The sequence below is a fragment of the Pundamilia nyererei genome, unplaced genomic scaffold (genome assembly GCF_000239375.1).
Source record: "Pundamilia nyererei isolate P.nyererei 1_Seehausen unplaced genomic scaffold, PunNye1.0 scaffold00088, whole genome shotgun sequence".
NCBI classification, from domain to species: Eukaryota; Metazoa; Chordata; class Actinopteri; order Cichliformes; family Cichlidae; genus Pundamilia; species Pundamilia nyererei.
Window position 1 is genome coordinate 1,044,938 of NW_005187489.1, and position 16,759 is coordinate 1,061,696.

The window sequence follows — 16,759 nt, forward strand, 5'->3', positions numbered from 1 at the left end:
GTCAAGCTGAAGATTTTCATTGATAGAAAAGATAAGGAATGCCTACATCAGAAGGACAGAGACAAATAGAGACAAAGTTGGAGAGGTGAGGCTGACAGGATGCTACAGATCGGCTGAGATGGAGGCAGATGATCCACTTTGGCGACCCCTAAAGGGATCTTTATCTTTATTATACTTCTGCTTCTATGTTAATGTTGAGATTTGGATGAAGCAAAATCTCTTCTAACTAAAATAAAAACAATTATGATATTGCTGTCTTTAATGAGGTAAACTACAGAAATAATTTCATCCGCGCTGTAGTTCATGTTCATGTCGTGGATTCTGTCAGCCTCTCCCTCTGTCGCCCCCTGTGGCGAGACTGTAGCATCACACTCCATTGATTGGCCGTGGCACAAACTCTCCGCCTCTTGTCGCCGTTGTCTCCTGCAGTGTGTGTGCGGCGGCGGTGAAATTCAGCTAAAAACGGACTAAAAATGGCGCTTACTTCTCAAGGAACAAAGAAAAAAGTTTGCTACTACTATGATGGTGAGTACTGGGGTGGCTGCACTCTAAACCGCTGGCGTGTTGATGAATCAAATCCGCCTCTCTGCACTAACAAAGGTTACCGTTTCTTTTTTTTAACCTCCTGCTAACCTGGCACTGTTGCTAACGTAGCTAGCTCGAGTCGCAGGCGGCTTTGCAGCATCTGAGCCGCTCACAGTCCCGCTGTGTCCGAGCAGAGCCTTAATGTTCCAATAATATTTGCTCAGACTGTCTAAATACTAGGGTTTCTTTTCAAATGTTGCTTAAAAGCGTTTTCTTCCGGACCTTGTTACTTTAACTGGACTAGTTAATGTTACTAGCTAGCAGGCTAACAATGGGTACTTCATTGTTAATACAGTTGGTTAATAGTAGGCTAACACTTGGTTAGGTCGTCTTACTTCCTTCAGATGTCGGTGGTTCTGGTTAAAAAAAACGCTTTTCATCGATATCGACCCACAGTGCACTAAATCCTCCGTGTACGCCACGACTTTGGACTTTAACAGAGACTCTTTGATCTGCGTGTCTTGGCTTGAGGTCCTTAACAGACCTGCGTGAAGTTACAGCTGGATACCTTCACAACCTTTTCCGCTGCATGGATGTTTCATACGTGCAAACCTCTGTACTTCAGCTCTGCTTCTCCTAACTGAGGTCGTGCCTGTAGAGTAAAATGGTAATCCAGTGTGTTTTTATTTGTTCTCATTTCAGGTGATGTTGGAAACTATTATTATGGACAGGGGCATCCCATGAAGCCCCACCGAATCCGCATGACACACAACCTGTTACTGAACTATGGCCTCTACAGAAAGATGGAAATATACGTATGTGAAAGTTACAGTCTGGATGTGTAAGTTTGGTTTTAGTAGCTGTAAGTAATTTGCCCTTTTTGTTGCAGCGTCCACACAAAGCGAGTGGAGAGGAGATGACCAAGTATCACAGTGACGATTACATCAAGTTCCTGCGTTCAATCCGGCCCGATAACATGTCAGAATACAGCAAACAAATGCAGAGATGTAAGAGACTCGCTGTTTAGCTAAAGTCAATTAAACTGATTGTGTACGTTGACTAATTTTGTGCTTTTCTTTACAGTTAATGTGGGGGAGGACTGTCCAGTGTTTGATGGATTATTTGAGTTCTGCCAGCTGTCAGGCGGGGGCTCCGTTGGTGAGTTTTCTTTATTTGAACTCTCATCAGAGAGGCATGCAGCATCTTTCAGTAATAATGTCAGTAATCTGCTAAATTCAACATAATCTGATTCTCAATTCTCACATCCTCGCGGTCCTCCAGCCGGTGCTGTGAAGTTGAACAAACAGCAGACAGACATTGCTATCAACTGGGCTGGAGGCCTTCATCACGCCAAGAAGTCAGAGGCCTCTGGGTTTTGTTATGTCAATGACATCGTGTTGGCTATCCTGGAGTTACTGAAGTAAGTCAAAAATGCTACAGCAGGGAAAAGGGAAGTAAAAGTCTCTGCAAATTACTTCTCCAAAAGATACAGTTTTAGATGAGTAGATTGAAAACAAAAGTTGAGGAGGTCCCACACTCTTATCAGTGATCAGTGCAAGACAGATGGGTTGGTAGGAACTATAGCACGATACAAACAACTTTCACACAGCCTTAGATGAAGAATTATAAGTATGCACAAATTGGAAAAGGCAAAATAGCTTGATTGCTCATCAGACTCACTATACTCAGTATAAATCCATCAAAAGTCATACCAGGAGGTGTAAATAAAGGCATGAATGATGACAAAAACACTGTAGAAGTCAAGTCAAGGCCCACCAAAATCCAAATTCGATTCAAAAGACCACATTTGGGAGGGCAGAAAAAGAAAAGACAACACTGCATACCAAAACCTCATTCCAGGTGTAAAACATACTGGAAGAAGCATCGTGGTTTGTGGTTTCTTTGGTACCTCACAGCTGATAACAAACTGTTCTTTGAAGAAACTGTGTTGTTGCAAGATGAAGGAAGCCACTGACCCAAAGCACACAAGTGATATAGCCTCAAAAGTAAATGACGATATTTCTGACATTATGTGGATTCCAAGAACTTTTCCTTTTATTTTCAGATACCACCAGAGAGTTCTGTACATAGATATTGACATCCATCACGGAGATGGTGTGGAAGAGGCTTTCTACACCACAGACCGTGTCATGACCGTGTCCTTCCACAAGTATGGAGAGTACTTCCCTGGCACCGGTGACCTCAGGGTAGGTCTTTGATGAATACATTTCAAAATGTCAGTGTGGTAATGCAGCCAGTTGATATTTGCTTTGTTCTCTGTAGGACATCGGAGCTGGAAAGGGCAAATATTACGCTGTGAATTACCCGCTGAGGGATGGGATTGACGATGAGTCCTATGAAGCCATATTTAAGCCTGTGAGTAAAAAAACTATTGTTAACTTTTGCACTTTGACATTTTTGTAACGAAACAGTCATGATAGTGTTTGTGTTGTTTGTGTAGATCATGGCTAAAGTGATGGAGATGTACCAACCCAGCGCGGTGGTTCTCCAGTGTGGAGCCGATTCGCTGTCTGGAGACAGGCTTGGTTGCTTTAACCTCACCATCAAAGGTTGGCTAACTAAAACAAAAATCCTCTTCTCTTGATCTAAATTGGACTGAGACTCTAAAGAAGGCTTAATGATTGTTTCCATGTTGTTTGCTTTAGGTCATGCTAAGTGTGTGGAGTATATGAAGAGCTTCAACCTGCCAATGCTTATGCTGGGTGGAGGAGGCTATACTATCCGTAATGTGGCACGCTGCTGGACGTATGAGACTGCCGTGGCCCTAGATACCTCCATCCCAAATGGTGTGTTTAAATGTCTTTGCTGTAATTAAGACACAGACGTTGGGTAACATTCTTCTGTGCTGGTCCCACGAACTAGCAGCAAACTTTGGTTTCATAGCACTAAAGGAGGCCAGCAGCCTCCTTAAAGCATTAACATACTTTTAATAAAACTTGCTTCACAGAGCTTCCATACAACGACTACTTTGAGTACTTTGGGCCAGACTTCAAGCTGCACATCAGCCCCTCCAACATGACCAATCAGAACACCAACGACTACCTGGAGAAGATCAAGTAAGCTCATGAAAATAGATTAAATTAGTATTTTTTAACCTTTTTTGAGCCACGACACATAGAACAAAAATATCCCATGGCACCCTGCCAGCAAAACATGTTCCAAAATGACACATTGTAGCCTAAAACAGAACCTAAATCAGCAATTTGGTCTGTTTGCTTACACTCAGGCCCAGGTTTCACACAGAGTGAAACCTGGGCCTGTTAAATGAACACAAATCTGGTATCCTGGCTAGAATTGAAGAAAGGCATACACAAAGATCTTCCTCAACAGCTCTTTAGTTTTTATAGCAGCCTTGCTGGAAAAGAGCAGCTCACATAGGTTGTGGAAAATGTTTTGACTGAAAAATCCTCTTTCTCCCCTCTAGGCAGCGCCTGTTTGAGAACTTGCGGATGCTCCCTCATGCCCCTGGTGTCCAGATGCAGGCCATTCCAGAAGATGCAGTGCAGGAGGACAGCGGGGATGAGGAGGAGGAGGATCCCAACAAGCGCGTATCCAGTAAGAACCTTCACACAGACCCCAGTTCAGTTCAAACTGCCAGACGGGAGAGTGTAACATGTTCAAATTTAACCCCTCAGTTCGTTCTCGTGACAAGAGGATAGCCTGTGAGGAGGAGTTCTCTGATTCGGAGGATGAAGGTGAAGGAGGCCGCAGAAATGCTGCCAGCTTCAAGAAGGCCAAGCGAACTAAATCCGAAGGAGAGAAAGAGGGAGAAGAAAAGGAGAAGAAAGGTGAGGGAGAAACAAAAGGTATCTATGCTTTTCATTCTCATCTCACCTATCTCATGTAGTTCTGTAATATCAAGAGCACTTAAATATAATTTTTATGGCTCTCGGGGTGGCTGATGCTATTTTTGTTTTTAACAGAAGTCAAAGAAGAGGAGAAGGTGCCAGAGGAGGAGAAAATGGACACATCAAAGTGAGAAAACAGTGCACACACACACACACATTGACCCTGCTGTCCAGGAGGTGGTTAAGTGGGAATGCTAATAATGTCCTTACTCGCTGTTACTCTGGGTTCTTTAGGCCAAAAGAGGAATCCAAGACACCTTGAGGTCCTCAGCACCCAGTGACGCCAATACAACAGATCAGAACGGAGATTTTGTTTGGATAAGACTGCTGCAGTGGAAGCAAATAAAGGACTTTGACTTTACAATGAGACCTCTCTCCATGAGAATGGAGACGGGTTCTGTGTTTTTCTAGAAAACCTTTTCAACTTTGCTGTTAATGGACTGAAGTGTTGTTTTTGTATACGGTTTCGTTTTTTTATGCTCTTATACTTGCTTTCCCCCCCTCTTGTGACCAACATTGTAAAAATGGCTTCGCAAATGTCTGCTTTTATATATCTGATGGATTTAATTTATTTAAATCATGATATTTTGGCTACTTTATTTTAGGTATTTCAGTCCCACTTTTGTCCTGTGCCTTTGAATATGTAGTTGAACAGCATGCTGGTACCCTAGATCCTTTTCTGTAATGTTGTGTCACTGGTCTTGCCTGCCAAAGTCAGTGAGATGCTTGAACATAACATTCACAATTAGCTTTTATGTGGCACATCGTAAGCATATTTTTATATTTTAGGTTCTAGTTTCTGTCCTTTACAGCCACGATGACATCTGTCTGATTTCTGGGGCTCCCGGGTTGTGATATTGATAACGTTTTGTCAGATTGAATCAGACTTAGTGTAAGGCTTAGATCTCACAGGAACTTGAGAGGCAAGACATGTCAGAGATCATCTGTTGTGTGTGTGTATATATAAATTTGTATTCTGAAAAACATCAGTAAAAGTGTTCAACACAAAAGACGACAGCTTCCAGATGTTATTGAGCAAGAAAAGGTCCCGTAGTTTTCAGTTTTGTTTGGAAAAGTTTTAATTCTTTAACACAAGAATACAATGCATTTTGATATAAAAAGGCTAGCCCTATTGTCAACTTGTCTTCATACATTAAATGTGTAACAATCCACGCTTTAGCCAGTGCAGCTCAGCACTTTGTAACCTATTCTCTTAGATTCAGCTGCTTCAGAGTAAGTCACTCTGCACCCCAGCAGTGTTGCTGTCCAGCAGGTCATCCTGCTCTGTAGATTCCACTTCAGTGTCTGTCTCCCTGTATTGCAGTGCTGGTGTGGTTTCAGCAGATCTCCTCATCTGAAATATGAATGATTTCACATGATGTTTTCCAACAGTGGGGATGGGATAGAATTAATAGCACAGGTTTACTTCATGGTGGTAATAAGATGTCAACTTCTAATCTCTTGGTTAGAGCTACTGCAAAGCTATATATGCAGAAATTGGTTCAAAACAGATCATTACGCTGCACCGATGCTTCAGCTGAAAAATAAATAAAACTGTTACGCACAAATATTAATTTAATGGAAGAACAATTTTAATGCATCAGATTCGGTATTAATTACAGGGCTACGATGACAGCGATACATTTCTTGCGTAGCTGGCTTTTTTCCTTACTTCAAATAGGTGAGACCTTATTAATATGAGCACTGGAAAAGTGCTTATATAAAAGTGCTTAAAGTGCACACGTTCAGTTTTTAATATTGTTCTAGCGCACAGAGACACTCAAAGTCTGCTGCTATTTCTGCATCAACCTCCGTGTTTAATTTCTTCACTTTTTCTTAAAATTATGCCATTTTTTCCTAAAATTAATCATCGCTTCCCTTCTTTGCTCTGCTGCCACTCAAAAGTGATCAGTGACTGTAAAAACAGAACCAGAGAAGGATAGCTGTACATGTATGCTGGATGGATACTCCAATTCCACCAACGATAGTTATCCAGTCAGACAAGCAAGAGATATTATTCACACTACTGCAAAACAGAAGGCACAAGTGATAAGAATAGGAAACATGGTCGTTAAAATGATCAAATAAAACTATTCTTGTACACAAACTTTCTCTTGCTAGAGAGACCAAGAAGGACGTCCCACAGATGGCGATATGACATCTTCAACATCTTTGCAAATTTTCTTTTCAAAGTATTTTTCAACCAAATCTAAACATGTGACGTCTGGCTGATGATTACATGTCTGTCTTTTTAATATATATTTATTACAGAGAGATATCATTGTAAGAATGTCAGGTAGAAAATTATCGTTATCATTTTCCTCACAGAAACAAAATCTTGAAATTTGTTACTATGATGTGACCCTAATAAGTAATGTACCGCTAACGCTGCTGACAATGATCTGACTGTCGCTTACCCTGTTCTTCACACGTGGCCTCTTCCTGCATGGACAGAGGTAGAGGAATGAAGTGCAGGCAGCAAAGCAATGGAAGGAGAACACTGCTTCCACAACAGACATAAAGATGAGCGGCAGCCACAGAATGATGGTGGTCGCCTTGATGAAACAAAGTGCAAAACTGATCACCACACAACAGTTCAAATCAGAAGTGCGGTCACTAGATGAATGTTTATATTAAACTTACGTAGATACGGGTGGGATCAAAGGGGCATTCGTTTGTGATGCTAAAAGAGCTAATATTCTGAATGGCTGCGTTGCATTGTGACAGCAGGGCCTTTCCTTTGGACATAATGGCTGTAATCACAGAAGCTAACAAGCCCACGGTGGAGGCAGACGCCAGGAAACCTGCTATGAAACTGAAGACCAGCAGGACCCATATCTGCAAAAACAACACGACGAAAACAGAGTTGGTACAATTCGAATGATCTTGAAAGTCAATACTTGAAATGACCACCTTTAAGTACTATTCAGGAAAAGTTCTCCAGGCTTCTTGAACGACATTCAAAGCTTTGTGGGACTGTGGGGAGGCCAAGCCATGACTCAAAATGTCCCATTGTGTGTTTTTCCATCCAAGTATGCTTTTTTGCACTGCCAAAACAGCGCTGGGATTATTGTCATGCTAACAAATCAATCAATCAAATGAAGCTGTGGCCAATTAGACACATTCCTGATGGAAAGTGTGTGATGTGACTGCACATCAGGCTAAGATATGCTAAGATCTAAATTTTCAGCCAACAGCACTCTGGGTAAAACTGCTATTTTATGCCTGTCAAACTGTTATTTTTAAACTGCAGCATTTTTCATAGAGTCAGTTGAAGAAACTGGAACAAACTATGTGATTTTTGTGACAGGCTACTTGTAACAAAGTTCCTAAAGAAGCAATTTGAAATGCGTTCATATAGGTCAGTGTTACGTGGATTAACAAAAAAAAAAATCTCAAAAACAATCATCTGAAAATTTTCAGATACAGATACAAAACAACCAAAGCAAAAAAACAAAACAACTTTGGACGCTAGCTTTAGAATGCCTGGAGAACTATTGCTCAAGAGTCTTGATGCATGCTCAGGTAAGTAAATCTCCAAAAGTTGATTCTGTTCATCTGGACTGAAAACGCTACGTCCAGATGATCAGAGTCAACTTTTGAAGTATTGCTCAAGAGCACTCCTTGGTAGCACAATATAAAGAAGTGTGAGTTGGCTAAAGCCTTTTGAGCTGTAGTGTATGTTGGGAAGTGATAGAAATATTTCTCCATGATTTAGCATGTAGCTGATGGCACAGATTGTTCAGTGAAAACACATCCAATGTTTCAAACCTGTTTGGAGCTTACGCTTGCATGCAAGTATGTTACGTATTTAAATCGTTATCCACACACACACACACACACACACACACACACACACACACACACGCACTGAGTCACAAACAAAAAGCAGGTTCTAACAGCAGCCAGGAAACAAGAGCCGTTTGGCAAAGTGAATATTTACCAGGATCCTGTTTTTCTTGTTTCTGGATAGGACTATAGCTGTTATTCCACAGATCCCTCCCTAAAGAAAAACCAGAAGTTCAGCAAAAGAAGATGATTACTCAGACAGATGACGCAACATGACTCAAACATTCAGTTTAACATTCAAGTGACAGAGAGGACACTCCAGCTGTATACTGAATGTGCCATTGTGATGGTTTGATCATGTTTCTGATTGTAAATTTGTCTCTGTAAACCTGCTTCTCCTGCAGCTTTTCAATGGGTTTGTTTGTTTGTTTAATCCAGGGATTGGCCCTTTGGTGTGGTCAGGATAAAGCCATTAATGACCCTTAAATATATGTCCTGTAATTTTGTCTCTTTTTTTCCCTTTTAATATGCAGTATGTAACAGTACGCAGCTGTCAGTCCTAGCCCTTACCAAAAGACCTGCCACGATAGCGATGATATTGGCGATGGGGTACACCAAATTCTTGACCTGGCGTTGCAGACTGATGTGTCTGAGCACAGTGCCGTGCACCAGTGCTCCAAGAATAAAGTTTACATGGCCCACCAGCACCAGCGCCAACCCCATCTTCATCAAGACTTTGTTGTCCTTGAGGTTGGCACAGCATAGTCCTGAGGGAAGCCAAAACCAAAAATATGTTATTTTGAAATCATGAGCTTAACTTCGCTTTGAACATGATGATCTCTGCCGGGGGGGAAACGGATAAACAGCTACATCATCATTGCATTGTGTGTGCAGCAGTTCATACTTTCTGACAGCTGTGTGCACATCAGCTTGACGCGTGTGCATACAAGTTTATTAAATGTGAACTGAACTGAAATACGATCTCAATGTGAAACACTGAGACCTTGTGTGAAGTTAGTGCAGACTTTACCGTGGCTTATGCAGAGTTAAAAAGGAAGCGGGGCAGCGGTTAGCACAATATGAGAACAAGGCAGTAACCACAATTATCCCCAGCCCCCTGCAGAGAGGCCTGAAGATGTCTTCCACTGCATGCAGAAAATACTGCAGCTGTGGTAAGACTGCAGGTCTCAGCAGGCTCACGCTGCACTATTCTGTGTCCCTCGTTTTAAGAGTGAAGCACACATGTTTAGAGACCATGTAAGCAAATCCTGAACCAAACAAGACAAAGCTCAGGGTGGGGTGTTCAAACATTTATCAGCACACAGAGGTGGCCCAATGGTCCGCTGCTCTCACGCACAGGTGGGTGCTGTTGAAATACTTGTTTTCAGTCATAATACTGGCAGTTTGTCCTTTGTTGCCACACATTTTCCCACCGCAGCGTGAAGTAGCAGTAACAGTACTGAATTCCCAGTGTGAATAGATAAAGTATAAGCTAATCCTTTCACCTTTGTTTGGCTCCATACTTTTAAAGGATGCTTAGAGGGGTACAGGCTCCATACCGTACTATCCTATCCAAACTGTTAGCATCCAATAATTCACAGCTATCTAAAAGATTCACTTGTATATCAAGGAAAGTCTAAAGAAATATCACTGATAGTAAAACCCAACCATACGATGGGTGGATTATTCTTAACTGGCATAAACGGCGAGAAAAACACTAAAATATTAAGTTATAATAGAACAATAACACTGTGGTTTGATTATGTCTCTTCCTCACTGAGCTCCATGTTCAAAAGCACAGACCACGCCTAGAAACTTTAGCACGTACATTCCCCTGCTCGGTACCTGCCAGACTACGTGAAAGGTTAACTCACCTGTGCCCGTCTTTCTGTTTCCTTTGTTTTTCATATTATTGTCGTTTGTAAATTCATTCTCGACAGCTTTCTGACTCGACCGTTTTTCGGCGGGTTGTCGGTTTCTTCTAAACGCCGCACACCTGGGAACACACGGGCTCTACCTGAGCGGAAGCTCCGCCCACGATACCTTAAAAAAACAAAACAAAACAAAAAAAAACACTCCAGTGTCGGTCGGAGGCAATAACAAGTATTCATATGTTTACAAACAATACAGCTTTATTCACATACGCTATTATTATAGTTTATTAGATTGTTTTTAGATTTTAAAAAAGTGTCATGATCGTGATCCCATCCATTAACCTCCTTGTCAGGGTCGCAGGGGGACTGGAGCCTATCCCGGCTGTCTTAGGGGGAGAGGCAGGGTACACTCTGGACAGGTCGCCAGTGTGTCGCACGGCTAACACCTAGAGACACACAACCATTTCCACTCACCTTCACGCACACCTGTGGGCAATTTAGAGTTACCAATTAACCCAACCCCACTAACTGCATGTCTTTGGAGGGAGGGGGCCGGAGTACCCGGGGAGAACTCCACACAGAAACACCCTGATGGATTCAGGACCTTCTTGCTGTGAGGCAACAGTGCTAATCCCCATGTCACCGTGCTTCATGATTGTGTAATTTATTTACCACAACGGCAGGTTTAAGTGGACTCAGACAAACCTTGTCTGTTGCTGGGAAATACTCTTATACTTATGAATGCTGTTGACTGTAGCTTACATATTCTCTGCAAAAAGTATAAAACTAAACCTGGATTTAACCTTCCTATTCTCCCAGAATGAGAATATAGGCCAATTGTTATTTACAAGACCAAAAGTCTTGAATCATCCCTCATTTCTTTATATTCTGCAAGGAAATTGGGAATTAGTGCAGCTACTTCTTAAAACGTGTAGAATACACTATATGGAAACAGATAAGGCACAAGCAGAGTTTGTACAAGTCTAACAAGCCTTGAGGGGCCGGGGAGTATTCCTTTGTGTGTTTTTATATTCAGGTATGCTATAATGCTATACTGCATTGTTAGTGCGCTTGGGATCATTGTCATGCTAAAAAAAATGAAGCTGTGGCCAATCAGATGCTTTCCAGATATCAAAAAGCTTTTCTACATTAATAATCCCATTAATGGGAAACACACCATGTTTGAAATGGAGCCCCAAACATGACAGCACCTCCACTGTGTTTTACAGATAGCTTTCAGATACTGTTTCGTCCTCCTCTTGTCCAGTTTCCTCAGTTTTTAAGGACTGCATGATATATTCCAAGGTTTCAGCTGATAGCTTTCTGGGAATCCCTTTGTGCAAAAGTAATATTTCATGCCTGTGAATATATTTTTATCTCTGACAAAGATTCTACTAAAGAAATGGGAACAATCTGTAAAATTCTTTAAGACACAGAGCCAAAAGTTACAATTTAAATTTGTTTTTTGTTCTAACGTGTCTATTATGTGTAGACAAAAAACTGGTTCCTATGAGTTAGATCCCTTTTTAATGCTTAAGTGACTCATATGTCAGTGTTAAGTGTCGAATGTAAAAAACACAACAAAAACAACCAAACACTCTTCCAAAAATTGTCAGGTACAAGGACGGGACTGAAAATGAGTGAAAATGTGGCCAATGTTCAAAGAAAACCTTTGAAAGACCTCCAGAAAACCCAGTGGAAAAAAATGTCTGTTTGGAAGCTAAATGTAAAGAAATGAGGGAGGCTCAAGACTTTTGCACAGCACTGCATTTGCCTGCTCAAGCCTTATATTGCTGGGGAGAGACCTAGGTTACAAATATAAAATACCAGTGTCAAATAAAAGAAGAAAGTGTTGGGCAAATGCTCTGTATTCATTGGGTCTTAATCGATTAGTCAGCTGCTAAAAAAAAAAGCAGACACTCGTCTGTGGGGAATTAGTCACATTTCTAAATTTGAGATTTAGAAATCTCAAATTAAAAACCACATTCAGTGCCCTAAATTCAAAATAGCAAGCAATTATTTTTTTTACCTTGTAACAAAAAACATCCTTATCTGACAGCCATCTGATGAGTTCTCAGTTAATCTGGGTTACGCGCCTGTCATGCATGACTTGCCTGGCCTTTAGGTGCAAGCATCATGCACCCAAGTCTCATTTAGGCTACGTTCACACTGCAGGCGAAAGCGCATCAAATCCGATTTTTTTTTTTACCCTATATGCGACCCATATCCGATCATGGTATGACAGTGTGAACGGCACAAATCCTATATTTTCAAATCCGATCTGGGTCACTTTCGTATGTGGTACTGAATCCGATACATATCTGATGTTTCAGAAAGCGACTGCTGTGTGAACGGTCAGGTCGCATTAAATCCGTCTTTTACGTCACTGACACAAGACAGACGCCAATTATCAGCGCCGGAGAAGACATCGCGAACGCTTCCTGGCCATCCGGTGAAACTGCTGGGAAGACAACGCTGGAGAAACGTTAACATAGGCCTACTGTATAATCTGCAGATTCTGACAGAAATATGCAACTATCCTTTGAAGCACCGCTCCTCTAAAACAGCAATAAGGATAATTATTAGGTTATTTACATAATTATGTAAATAACAAAATAACTCAAAGCAAAAATTGGGAAACGTGAAGTCCGAAGTCTTTATATTAAGGGCCATCAATCAAACAATATTGTTTGCTCTGGGTCTAAACAGAGCGCGTTGTGTGTGACATCTTCTTTTGCGCATGCGGGCCGCTTTGAGCGTTCACACTAGAGCGCGTTTGCTGTTGCATTTTATTTGTAGTGTGAACGAGCAGACAAAAAAATCAGATTTGATCAAAAAATCGGAATTGAGCATTAAGACCTGCAGTGTGAACGTAGCCTTAGTCAGCTTTTTGACAATGGCTCCACCTAGATGAGGCAGAAGGTGGTGTGCTCTCAGTTTATGTCTTTCTTTAATCATTTATAACCAGTTTCCTCTTATGTGCTATCCTTCAACTCCTTTCATTCCTTGAAAGTATTCCAGAATTATAGTGTGATTTTGTTTTCTGCCATGTGTGCCGACACACATCTAACACATGTAATCTTAAATCTCGAGGTTCGCTCAACACAGAAGAAAAGCCAGAGTTAAATTACATGTCTTTCATCTACTTAATAGAAATATATAATTTTGAATATTTTTGCCTAAGAAAATTCTGTAACATAAATACAAGTTTTTTGGTGTTATAGACATTAGATTAACCCAAACTAACCAAGTTTTCACAACTTTTGGTTTGTTCAGATTGTAGCCGAGGAATGGCCTGCCAGATGACTTAACCTACAAGTTTTCATGTTATCACCAAGCCCACAAACACCTTACAAACAGGCATAATTCTTATATCCAGCACCATATTTTTTGTATTTGGAGTCTACTAAAACAGTTTTGTATAATTTATAGTTCCAAATAATCCTGACTTATCTAAACTGGGCCTTGGTGCAGCCCTTCAGTGTCCCTCTGTCTGAAACGAGCTTTTTTCAGCTCGTCTCCATATAAAGCCATCCTGTCTTTATGCCTCCTGGTTAGAATAGTTCTCAAGAACAGGTTTAAACGGCAGCTGGTTGAGCCTTCAACGGAGTGATTTCTAAAACCAAGTTCTGAAAAACCACAAATGTGAACAAGATACACATTTTGCAACATTTATTTTTGCAATTTTTCACTAACAGCATCTTAGATGTGTCCCATCCACCTGCCGTGGTGTTAACACTGAATAAAGAATCATTTCCAGTCAGCTTCATTGGCTTGATTGCCAGCACCTGTCTCCACTATCGCTGCACCTTATTAATGACGCACTTGTCAAAGCGAATGAGCTGAATTGTTGGTCCTGTTTGGGGCTCATGATGGGGACCACGCAGATATCTTTATGTGTGTTTCTTGGTTGTGTTATTGCTGTTCAGTCTGTTCTGTATCACAATGGCAGATTCACCCAGGATGTTGTGGGAGTTTATGAAAATCGAGTGCCTTTTTCATTTGGAAGAAACTTTGATTTTACTCCGCAAGGCACAATCTTCAGCTCCTGGCGATCCTGGACCCCCGACTTTCACAGGCTAGCTGGACTCTCTCCCTTCCTCAATGTTCCCAGAGTACAGGTGTATTGTGACGCATCTACACTAACTGTGCTGGTTGATAAGAGTGTCAGTGGTCTCAAACTGACTGGAGAGGAAATACAGCTGGGCAATGGCTGCTTCAGCAATGGAGAGCTTGCAAATGAATTTGTCTTCACTTATGGTTTTGGTGAATGTGGAACTACACCTATGGTGAGCATAAAGTTCTGTTGCAGTTCTGCATCTTTTTATGAAGCCTTTACCAAAACTGCACCATCTTACAGGTGGAGGATGACTTGGAGGTGTTCACCAACACCCTGTTCTTGAATCTGAGAAGAATTTCTCCCACCTGGTGGGAAAATCCCTCTGCAGTCCGCGTGTTCTGTGTTGCAAAAAGGTATGTTCTTACTTCAGTGTCTGCAGCTAGTCACCAACCATACTTACAGTAGGTCCATGTATTTACAGGTTGAACAAGATTCCAAAGTTTAGCGACACAGCACTTCCTGAGAATGATGACATTAGCATCAAAGCCATGAGTCGTAAGTAATAAAACACATCCAACGTCAAGTTTTAGCTGCAGCTTAATTTGTAAACACAGTTCTTTCCTGCAGCGTCCTGGACGAGCGCAGCAGAGTCAAATATCTACAAAAGAGGCCAGCTTGTCAATCTTCAGGTTTTGGCTAAAACCAGAATAAATCAAGAGGCTTTCATCCAGTCCTGCTTTGTCTCTGTGTTCCCTGAGCCTCGGGCCAAACCAAGGCAAACAGTCATATTTAACAAAGGGTGAGTTTTCAGTTGGGTGTCTCTCAACTGTTTTTGTTATGTCTAACCTTCTGATTGCCTGTGATATCACTGCTTACTGCAGGTGCGTAACCCCACTGGGTTCCTCCACTACTAGAGTGACGTTTGTGGCCTCCAACAGCGCAGATGCGGTTAATTTTGTTCTGAACACATCTTATCTCATTTCTGAGGTAAGTCTCTATAAACGGATTGCACTGATGTGCAGCTCTGAGTCTTCTCTGAACTGAGTTGTGTACTCTTCTCTACAAGTTGTATATCCACTGTAGCGTGCTGATCTCAGGCCAAGGTGTCACCCCAGGCTCTAAATCCTGCAACTACAATGTGATTGAATCAAGGTATCAATATTCACATAATGTATGTGTTTTCTTTTACCAATGTCCTATAAATGAAACTTTCCTTTCAGATGGGAGGAACTAAGTGGTGATTTGGAGGCATGTGAGTGCTGTAGCTCAAGGTGTAAAGGCAAAAACCTTCCTGGTGGTAAGTGCTTTGGTTTTCTGTCTGAAGGTGATGGAAGACAGAACCTTTATAACAGACTTGCTGCGTGTCATTTCAGATGCCAAAGCTGTGGTCAGCACTGGTCCCTTTGTCATTGTGGATGAAGATGGTGAGAGAACTCTGCCTTCAATCGCCGAAGAAGAAAGCGCTAATGTCCCAAACTCCATGCAGTCTGCTCTTCCAGATCTTGCTGATGTGATAGTTTCTTCTGTTCCAAGAAGCAAGTTCAATGCTGGCCCAGAGGGTGTAGTGGCTGTAAGTCAGGACCCTGCCACCAGGCTGACGCTCTGGCTACCTGAACAGGTGCCTCCTCAGTCTGACTCAAATGACATTGCCAAACTGCATTCTTCAACCACAAATCAAGAACCTCATCCGAATCCGACCAATGAGATCAAAGGTCAAAGTTTCAGTAGTGTTTCTCCGTCAACTATGAATTTGCCAACTATGGTTAACGGATGGAAGAGTCCTCCACACCCAGCTGTTCAAGAGGACTTCAAAAGAAAAAGCCGGTCTGGAAGATCTGGCAACTTTGACAGCAAAGAGGAACCGGTAAATTTCTCTTTGCCAGCTGAGATTAGTGTAAAGTACCTTATGCTGGTTGAACGGCCAAATTCAGCAGAATTGGACAACGCAGCTGCTGTAGAGGAATCCCAAAGTGAAAAATGGCTGCAGAATGAGATTAAGGACCCAAACCATGATGACCTGCCCCAGATGCTGACAGATGGTGCTATGATGCCTGAAGGAACAGATGAAATCCCACCAATAACGCGCTCCAAACTCTCCTTTTCCAAAGCTGCTGATGGGTCGCAGACACTGAGTTATGAGGAAGAGGCAGTGGTACACAAGACAAGTCCAGTGGAAAGAAAACAGTTGAAACTAAAGGGGCTGCACTCAACTTTCTTGAATCTGTTGAGGTAAATGACTTGTTTGCAGTTAGCTGGCAGACTGTTTAATGCATGTGAAGATGGCTGATTTAATTTGGTTTTTGTTTTTCCTCAGGAGGATGAAGAATGCAGAATAACCACGGCTTTAAAAGACTTTAAACTTGTACTTGAGATAAATAAAACTGATGTGCACTTATCTGGTCTCATTACACTTTTTTCTTTTTTTTTTTTTTTTAAATAAAAGTTGTATTAGTCCTTTATTTATCCAGGTAAAAATCTCATTTCCAAGAGAAACCTGGCATCATAGCAGCAAGTCTGAAATACAAGCTGCATTTTCAAATGACACTGTCGACTAAATAAGGCAGTCATACTCATTCACAACATTTCTCCACCGGTGCTCAATAGTGCATCACATTATTAGCCTGTTTATGAAACGCCCCATC

At 41.6% G+C, this 16,759-nt stretch overlaps 3 protein-coding genes across 3 annotated transcripts; 2 read left to right on the top strand and 1 right to left on the bottom strand.

The window, feature by feature from the left end:
- Positions 1 to 345: 345 nt before the first annotated feature.
- LOC102207424 (probable histone deacetylase 1-B) lies at positions 346 to 5,407 on the top strand. Its single transcript, XM_005738959.2, has 14 exons — positions 346 to 525; positions 1,228 to 1,340; positions 1,415 to 1,532; positions 1,609 to 1,683; positions 1,807 to 1,945; positions 2,591 to 2,732; positions 2,809 to 2,901; positions 2,987 to 3,095; positions 3,192 to 3,332; positions 3,494 to 3,602; positions 3,971 to 4,101; positions 4,182 to 4,334; positions 4,470 to 4,521; positions 4,629 to 5,407. Exons 1-14 carry the CDS (start codon positions 474 to 476, stop codon positions 4,654 to 4,656), a joined length of 1,455 nt encoding a protein of 484 aa, XP_005739016.1. The 5' UTR covers positions 346 to 473; the 3' UTR covers positions 4,657 to 5,407.
- Positions 5,408 to 5,448: 41 nt separating this feature from the next.
- On the bottom strand, positions 5,449 to 10,226 carry tmem54a (transmembrane protein 54a). Its single transcript, XM_005738958.1, has 6 exons — positions 10,058 to 10,226; positions 8,754 to 8,950; positions 8,338 to 8,397; positions 7,038 to 7,232; positions 6,812 to 6,949; positions 5,449 to 5,748 (listed from the first exon to the last, which is right to left on the bottom strand). The coding sequence occupies exons 1-6, from the start codon at positions 10,089 to 10,091 to the stop codon at positions 5,623 to 5,625; spliced, it is 750 nt and encodes a 249-aa protein (XP_005739015.1). The 5' UTR covers positions 10,092 to 10,226; the 3' UTR covers positions 5,449 to 5,622.
- A 3,641-nt stretch (positions 10,227 to 13,867) lies between these two features.
- On the top strand, positions 13,868 to 16,512 carry zpcx (zona pellucida protein C). The gene is made up of 9 exons (XM_005738960.1): positions 13,868 to 14,346; positions 14,418 to 14,530; positions 14,599 to 14,672; positions 14,745 to 14,916; positions 14,999 to 15,104; positions 15,184 to 15,269; positions 15,338 to 15,414; positions 15,491 to 16,346; positions 16,432 to 16,512. Exons 1-9 carry the CDS (start codon positions 13,927 to 13,929, stop codon positions 16,451 to 16,453), a joined length of 1,926 nt encoding a protein of 641 aa, XP_005739017.1. The 5' UTR covers positions 13,868 to 13,926; the 3' UTR covers positions 16,454 to 16,512.
- The last annotated feature ends 247 nt before the right edge of the window (positions 16,513 to 16,759 follow it).